This window comes from Opisthocomus hoazin, chromosome 6, assembly GCF_030867145.1.
Source record: "Opisthocomus hoazin isolate bOpiHoa1 chromosome 6, bOpiHoa1.hap1, whole genome shotgun sequence".
In the NCBI taxonomy this organism is placed as follows: domain Eukaryota; kingdom Metazoa; phylum Chordata; class Aves; order Opisthocomiformes; family Opisthocomidae; genus Opisthocomus; species Opisthocomus hoazin.
Genome location: NC_134419.1, coordinates 25,569,966 through 25,578,729, shown reverse-complemented (window position 1 = coordinate 25,578,729; position 8,764 = coordinate 25,569,966). Strand labels below are relative to the sequence as shown.

Genomic DNA, 8,764 nt, shown 5'->3' with positions numbered 1-8,764 from the left:
CTTTTAATCCTCAATCCACCCCATCTTGTATGTGCGTTACAACAACAGACTGATTACATGACGACACAGTATTTTTTCCAAGAAACACTGCCTTGCTGTTTGCATCCACAATGACCAGGATGACAACACTCAGAGTGAAGCAGGACTATGCTTAATGATGCTGCTATCTGCAGAACCTGGTCTCACTTGTTGGAGATGCCAGATTTACAGTGAACACAAGCAAATGGAAAAGACAACCTACTGGTTGAGGCTCCTGAATGTCACCTTAGAGAATTAAATTACCCCGTGACTCTGCCCCACATCTTCTACTTGATTCGGGACAATCAGCTATTCCATGTTTACTAAGCTGGTAACTGTTCCTCAGTTTCACTCCACAGACACAGTTTGAAACAGCCAGGGTCTCATACCAAGGAACTCAACTTCAACCAGCATCAGAGAGATGAAATTCCAATACCTGTCCCTCCAGGTCATACGTATCAAAATGAAACTGGGCATCCATAAGTAAATTTTTAGCATCAGTATCTATAAACCCCATAGCATTAGAATATCAGTACAAGGATATGAAAAAATAAATTTATTTTCTTTTGTAACGTAGCCAGACATTACTGTCTGTGAGAAAACAAACAATGCTGAAATAAATCTGAGTTTTAACTGCAAATGAAAAAGTGGACACAGAAAGTATGTTTTGAACAACGTGGTTAAAAAGTGTATCATAGCTGTTAATTTGGTAAACAGGGTACAATCTATCCTGTGTTCCAAATGCTGTACACAACACTATACCTTATTTTCTTAAGTGTATGAACAACAACAAAAAACCCGCACAAAAATAATCTCAGAAGAATATTAAAAGCAAAGACCCGACGGTTTATGTAAGAAGCCAGAAAACAAATTCTAGTCCGAGAACATGCAACACATACCCCCATACAGGACACATTAGAAGAAATTCCCACTTAGACTAACATACCAAACAGTTCTAACAGCCCGATCCATTATCCTGGAGGGGGTCATCTTTGGAGATACAGCCACCAAACTTTCAAACCTCTGAATGTAAAAGCATTTTCAAAAGCTCTTAATTGATTATTACCAGGTTTTCAACAACAGTGATTCAACGAGGGGTACCCATCAACCTAGTCCGATGTCCTAGCTTGCAGGGGTATGATTTTGATTTGTTTTTAAAGAAGCATTGGAGGAAAAGGCCAAAGGCCCGTGGAACAAGAAAGTTTTCTTTCTTAATCTTGTTTTAGGAAATATGAGAACAACTTTTGCAGAAGTTTCCCAGAGAAAAATAGTGTGGAGTGTGAGACAGACAAAGTCTCGAAAAATCCAGCCCAAATGGTCAAAGCTGGTAGTCAGCAGGGGCTGAAAACAGAATCTTCCCTTTTAAAGTGACAGGAGTTTCTCCAACACATACAGTAAAAAACAGCAAGGTAGTACCTTAAACATTCTCACACGTATCTTGTCAGGTGTAACAAACATTTCCACAGTCACAACTGCAACTTCATATAAACAACACTGATTTCTAGTTGGTGGGGAAAAAAGCAGAAGCATCACTCAGACAAATACACTGTTTTCACGCATATAGTATGGGGGGGGAGGGATCAAACAATTGAAATAACAAAAAACCACTAATGGAACACATTGAATCATTCTCAATCTTCTCAAGGTCTCCATGAGGCATCAGGCAGCTTTTCTTCATCAGTAGTCCAGAAACCTGAAACTGTGATCTCCCTTCGCACCGTGATATTTTCACATTTTTTTCATCCCCCTTTCATTTCACCAATTTCTTACGCTAAAATTTCACCCACTATCCACAAGTCTGCGTCCAACTTAAATAATTCAGGAACTGCTACAAATTTTAGCTAGCTCTTCTAGACCATCTGCAAGCAGGTCAGGCACACACTCTTAGTGGCTTGGGGCATACAGACACATTCACAGTTCAGGGTACCATAGTGCACTTGTTCCAAAGCAAAAACATGTTACTTGAGCTACTATAAGAAACAGCATAACATTTTATGTACAATTTTCAACCATCAGGCATTATCAGTTCTTCTTTACAGTCCTGTCAGTGGTAGGAAACAGGTTACCATTCCCCTTCCATAACTCCTTTAAAAACAACAAAAAAATAAACCAGGAGCTAAAGCAGAAAAAAAAAAATCAAGGGCCATTTTGCTTTCTTTTGTCCTTCTCTCACTGCCAAATCCCTAAATAAAGCCGTAGTCCATGTGGGTTGCTATAACTTACTATGTAGTTCTTTCTAATACCTAGCAGGCAAAGCCATACCCTGATTTCTATGCATTTTACCATATTCTTAATGTTCATTATTTAAAGAAAAATAAATACAAACACCATAGTAAATTAGGAAAAGGTCTAGTTCTGTTCTATTTAGAAACATTTTTGAATGACTACTAAGCTATGGAAACCACGTGCAAAATTCCAAAAATTTCCCCCTCAGATTTTCTGAAATGATTCCTAGCAATGTTCTGGATAGCAAACATTTACATTATTTCATATTTACTTTGGGAAGTTTTCACCCTTATTTGTTTTTCAGCATGCCAACGATTTTTGCCTTGTCCGCGTCAGTCTTCATTCAAACCGCTGTCTTCTGTTCTTCAGTACTCTACTTTTCAACCACTCTGAACTTCACCACTGCTACTCTTATATTCACATGCAAAGTTAAAGAAAAATAAAGATTAAGGAAGTCCACAAACTTATCTTCAGATTACCTAAAATGCTTTTAAATACTTTGCTATACTGTTTTTCCTAGGCCTTCCTAATGCAGAAGTTAGAGCAGGAGGAAAACACCACAAAACAAAACAGATTGAGGACTTTCTAAAATCTTTACTTTGAACAAAACTGTAATATGTATGTATCATTCTGGATTCCCAGCAATTACAAAACATCTCTGAAGTTAACAATATGTAATCTATGTATTTTTAACCAAACTCATATATAAAAAGACACATTTAAACAGATGAGGTTGTATGAACAGTTTAACTTAAGGAAATGTGTTAGTTTTTGCCTTGGAAGCTAAAAGTATGAGATAGAGCCCTGACTTCTAAAATAGTACAATTAGATTATCTGACCCAAAAAGAAACTGAAGGAAGAAGACAGGCTGAAAACATGCCAGTAAGTTATATTATTCCTTCTCTAAATCTAATCTCATGACGTTTCCTTAATAGGGTCTCAAAAGTGTGACTGGATAATAGAAGTGATATCTTTATGATTTTGTGAATAATGGGTTTTATTAGCATTAAGTTAAAGCAAACAGCCAGAACAATACATATGCAACTTCTACTACACACAATATAAAGAATGTAAATTATAACCTCTGTAAAACAAAAGAAAAGGTACTGAAAAAGCCAACACGGTGGTTATGGACTACTCCATCCCTGGTAACAGGCTGGGTTCTGTGTTTAGAGAACGGTTGTTTGCTTATTTAAACTGAAATAGGGTGAAATACATAATCAAGTATAAAGAAAAAGTTAATGGAGTTACATGGATTCTATGAGAACAAACTCTAGATTAGTAAGAAAAAAAGACAGTTCACCTAGTAAGAGAGATTACAAGTGGGCTCAGGTTTCAGTTTTTAGTGGTGAGGGACAACGGGAGAAATTACCCAGGATTTTTGTAACAATTCATTTAATAATACACCACTTTCATAACAGAAGTGTTTTACACTTGCACAATGTTAATAACTTTATTATACATGGAAGCCTGCAATAAGGCTGATTACACAATAAGACTGCAAACAACCACTGGTACCTTCCTGACACCAGGAAAGTACGTAAGACTGAAACATCACCAAGAGTACATAAAAAACCATCAGCATAAACATCACCAAAATTACATTAAAAAACTAATCAAAAAATACATTTTCAAAAAGTGGTTTAGAGCAGTGCCACTGCCTTTCAGCAGCTTTGAATGGCCACCAGTATTTCTAGCAGGTTTCTGCGGCTCCACAGGCATTAATCTGGATTCACATATAATAAATAATGTACCACAAAATATACATAAAGTAAGGCAATAATTCCAAAGAAAAGTTCTGTTGATACTAACAAGCCACTCAAGTTCTACTTTTGTAGTTGACATCATCACCAGAAACCTCTGATGGAATTGCAGCCTTAGGCCCTAACAGCCTGAGATGACGAACTGCTGCAAACCCCTGTATCTGTGAAGAGCTCCAGTGACACCACTGGGACACCACTGGGCACAGGGGTCCATGTTAGCTGATCCTGATGCAGGACAGGGGCCTGAGCATGTACAATTGGGAGTATATTATTTCTTATCGTACATGGAAACCTTGACATAATTCTGAAACGTGTGGGTGTTTATTGTTCATGATCTGATGTCACAGGACATCAGCAAGTACATAGTGAAATACGCACTTTCTGGAATGTAAATCTTTTTAACTGCTAGCTATTAAGTTCAGGTGAGAAAGTGAGTGGGGAAGCAGGGGAAGAAAAGGTGTAAATTAAATGGAAAAACAACCCAACATCAAGTCCGGAGGAACGGAGACCACAACAAAAGAGAGGGAACCTTATACACTGAAAGAACACAGAAAGGGGGAAGAGCAAGAGACCGACTTTTTTGAACCATGTATAATAAAAAATGTATCCCAAAAGCATATCTGTATTATGACCATAGCTTCAAGTTGGGGTTCTAATGCCACGAACCAGACACACACGTTTTGTTCTCACGGTTTGTGTCAACAGAATCTCTTTATGGAATTACAGTCTTACACAGGAGTTCTGGGGACATTATTGTTTATATTAAAGCTACCATTCCGGGCTCTTCGTACAGACCCAAGAACATTTGCTCCACCTGCCTGGAATGCACATCACCTGGAAGAACAGGAGTACTTTAAAAACAACAAGTTTTAGGTAGCAAAATTCTTTCAGATCAGCCCAGACATAAGAGACAGCAATTTGAAATGTTATAGATCCCTTCCTCAAAAAGCTGAGATACGTTTGTCACTATCTGTAAATTGGAAGTTCCCACACACTAGTGGTGCATAGAATTCCCATGCTTTGTTACACTTTCCTGAGAGTAAAGCAATTAGAATAAACCTTAGTCCTAGGAACAAAGTTAATTTTTTGCATTTTAAACTTTTGGGCTATTCCCTGATCTCTATAATGTAAATTTGATTGCTAAACATTGTCACTTGAACAAAACCACTATTTTAATCTATTGATTTTTGATTAAAAACCGTAATAAACAGATCTAAAAAAAAAAAAAAAATCACACTAACAAAATAAACTAAATATGAAAAGTTGCATTGAAAGGGCATGTTACATTATTCTTAATAGGACCATGTAGAAACATTCCAATGGCAGTATTGTCAAAGTAAAACAAAATTACATTAAAAAGGCCCCACAGCCTGTCACAGTCGGGACCTTACCTGTAACTCTGGCTGGTTGGGGTTTTCACTCGTGTACTACATGGCTCACTTACATCAGACATCATATTTGTATACCCTGAGAAATCTGATACTGAAGTCCTTACTCTATGGTCCACTTCTCCGTTACAGTTAGTGATAAAAGTCATTGGCACCCTGCTGCCCGACTTAAACTGAGAACCAAATGCTTGTGCAAAGTTCTCGATCTGGTAGGTTGCTCTAGGCTCTATGTCCTTCTGAGGATCTATCTGGCTAGTTAACTCCTGAGACGGCATCTGAAAGCTCGTTGAGGATTCCAAGTTTTTCTGTTCCTTCTGGCCAGTCAGTTTCTGAGATGTCGACTGGTAGTTAGACGAAGTCTCTAAGTTTTTCTGCGGATCAATGAGATCATCCAGCTCTTGAGAAGGAGTCAACTGTTGATGCGTAGCCTCCAAAGCAGACAAATAAAAGCCTGGCTGAGATCCAAGCAACATCCCAAACGGAGGTTTCGGCAACGCAGTTGGCAATACTGAGGTAACAGATTGGCTGAAGCCACACTCAAGTGGAGATGTAGTGTATATCTGTTTGTCTTGAAACAGAGTGTGGTTATGGAGAGTTGAAGACAAGCTAACAAACTGGAAACTGGGTCCAAAAGCAAAACCAGTGCTACTGGTTGTTCTTTCAAAGGCTTGTTGGAGGTATTTGGAGTATTCTTGCAACATGCTTGCTTTATCATTTGAAACTGTTTGAGAGTTAGGGCTCAAGTTTTCTTCCTGAACCATCTCTGAATGTTCTGACGTGTGCAAGTCCACACGCTGTTCAGTTATACTGAAAGGATCTTCTTTCTGGCCTTCTGATTTGTGAGAGTACTGGTCCAAAAGGCTCTGTAAGACTTCATCAGGAATACCAGACTTGTCATGGCAAGACTTTATTTCACTGTTTAAAGATGCTGAATCAATAAGAGACAATGGAGCTTCGTTATCCATAACACTAACACCTGCAGAGTGGATGACGGACTGCTGGGAAGTCATATGTCCGACATTAATTGAAAAGGCACTGTTACTGCTTGCAGTTTGTAGGTATCTTCTTTTCTTTGAAAACTGCATGGCATCATCATAATTGCTACTTATTTGACCTGGTTTACCAACTGTACTTTGGAGAAGGCCAATAGTTTCTACACCGGTATTGGCTACTAGGCCTAGAGAACCACTTTGTTTCCCAGACAGCGGTTTTTGCCCCAAAATATCTGGCAGTGGTGATACAAAATTAAGGTAGTTTTTGTCTGCCTGTTTTCTGCTTCCTTTTTTCAAGACCAATTTTGGCACCTTTTTCTGAAGTTCTTCTATGCCCGTGCCACCTAGACCACCACTGGAAGACACAACAGGAATATCAACTGCATAATTTGGCATAGCCACATTACTCGTAACATGAGATTCAGTTTCTTTGCTGCTACACTTACTTCCTTTGTTTTCAGTGGATATACTTTTTGTTTTACTTTTTCTCCTTGAGGAATTTATATTTCCCTGAGATAATGCAGCCAAGCTACCCATGTTATTTGATGACCCAGACTCCATTCCAGCACCTGCTTTACCTATGGCTTCACCACACGTTCTTCTGTGCTTCAACAGTCTATCAGTCCTTGAAAAATACTGCTGACAAGTATCACATTTGTATGGCTTTTCTCCACTATGCGTCCTCTTGTGTCTTTCCATGTGGTACTTCTGGATGAACTTCATACTGCACTGGTCGCAGCCAAAGGGCTTCTCCCTACTGTGGATCTTCTCGTGCCTCTGCAATAAGTACTTCTGGATGAAACCCATGCTGCACTGGCTGCACTGGAAAGGCCTCTCCCCGGTGTGAATGAGCACGTGCCTGCGCAAGTGGTAGGAGCTCCTGAAGGCAGCACTGCAGTGTTCGCAGACGTGAGGTTTCTGACTGGGGGACGCAATGGTGCCTTCCGCGTCTCCCACCAGGGGGGGTTTGGATGAAGCACTTGGCTTCCGCTTGGCTTTGATTCCCTGAGTTTCTGGCTTTGGCCTCTTTGCCTTCTTGACCTGAGGATCGTGCTTTAGCTCACCCAAGATCCCAGGCACGCCCTCGCCTCTGCCACCCAGTAACAGGTCTCGGTGGGGATGCTGGTGCAGGTGGTGAAGAAGGCTGAGGTCCTGAATCACACCCTGGCCAGCTCCTTCCCCGCCGCTGCTCCCCAGGCCGGGGGGCCTCTCCTCCCCCACGCCCCCAAAGAGCCCCCCATAGTGGTGATGGTGCTGCCGCTGCTCCTCCTCCTCCTGCTCGCTGGGCTTCTCCTGCTTGATGCTCACCAGGGACTGCAGAAAGCCCCAGGGGCTCCTCTGCGAGGAGGAGGGAGTGGAGGGGAAAGCCCCCACCGGCTCCTTCTTGAAAGTCATGTCCTGAGGGAGAGGAGGCGCCGGGGGCTCGCCCGCCGCCGTGGAGGAAGCGGCGGCGGCCGGAGGTAACACGCACTGCGGGGGGTGCAGGGCCGCCGGGGGGTGCACGGCCGCCCGGGTGAAGCTGGTGACCGGGGGCAGGCGGTGGTTGAACATCACCATGCCGGGGGGGAAGGTGGGCTCCATGGCCACCGCCCTCTTGCTGCCGCTGCCGCCGCCGCCGAGGAAGCCGCTGCCGAGTTTCATCCCCCGGGAAGGCGGGCCGGAGAGGAGGCGCGGCCCAGAGGGGCTGCGGGACCCGCCGCCCGCCCGCCCGCCCGCCGGACGCCGCTCGCTGCCTCGCTGACGGGCGCCCGCTCAGCGGCTGGCACCCGTGGCGGCCCGGCAGCCGCCGCCCGGGCGCATCGCCGCCGCCCCCACCCGCGCCGACGGGCGGCCCCCGGCCCGGGCTGCACTTACGGCTCCCGCCGCCGCCTCCAGTTAAAAATAACGCCGCGTCCGCTCCACAATGGAATTAGCAGCCCCTACGCCCCGCACTGCACATGCGCGCCGCGCGGCACGCTGGGTAGGGCCCGGCCGGCCGGGCAGCCAGCGGGCGGGCAGCGCGCAGGCGCGACGGCCCCCCCGGCAGCCGTCGGGTAGGGCGAGGGGGGCCACAGTGCCGTGTTGGTGGGCCCGTCCCCCGGCCCGAGCACCGAAGCGCCCGCCGCCGCCTGCGCCAGGAGGCGAGGCCGTGGCGGACCGGCGCCGGGTGCTTGCCGCCGCGTTACTGAGAACGGAGCGAGCGACATCCTTCTCGCCCTCAGAGCCCGCGGCGGTTTCCGCTAGCGGGGCTGCGGGGCCCCCCCCTCCTCAGCGGGAGAGGCGCAGCCGGGCGTTACGGGCACCGGGCGGCCCCGCGGGCGCTGGCGTCATGGCCCGGGCGAAGCGCGGGCAGAGCGCCTCGGGGAGGCCGCGGGGCGGGGCCGGCGCTCGCCGCCGT

The 8,764-nt window shown here is 44.8% G+C and overlaps 1 protein-coding gene across 1 annotated transcript; it reads right to left on the bottom strand.

Moving 5' to 3' along the window:
* Positions 1-650: 650 nt before the first annotated feature.
* On the bottom strand, positions 651-8,111 carry ZNF281 (zinc finger protein 281). The gene has a single exon (XM_009934849.2). It carries the CDS (start codon positions 8,026-8,028, stop codon positions 5,395-5,397), a length of 2,634 nt encoding a protein of 877 aa, XP_009933151.2. The 5' UTR covers positions 8,029-8,111; the 3' UTR covers positions 651-5,394.
* Between the last annotated feature and the right edge of the window lie 653 nt (positions 8,112-8,764).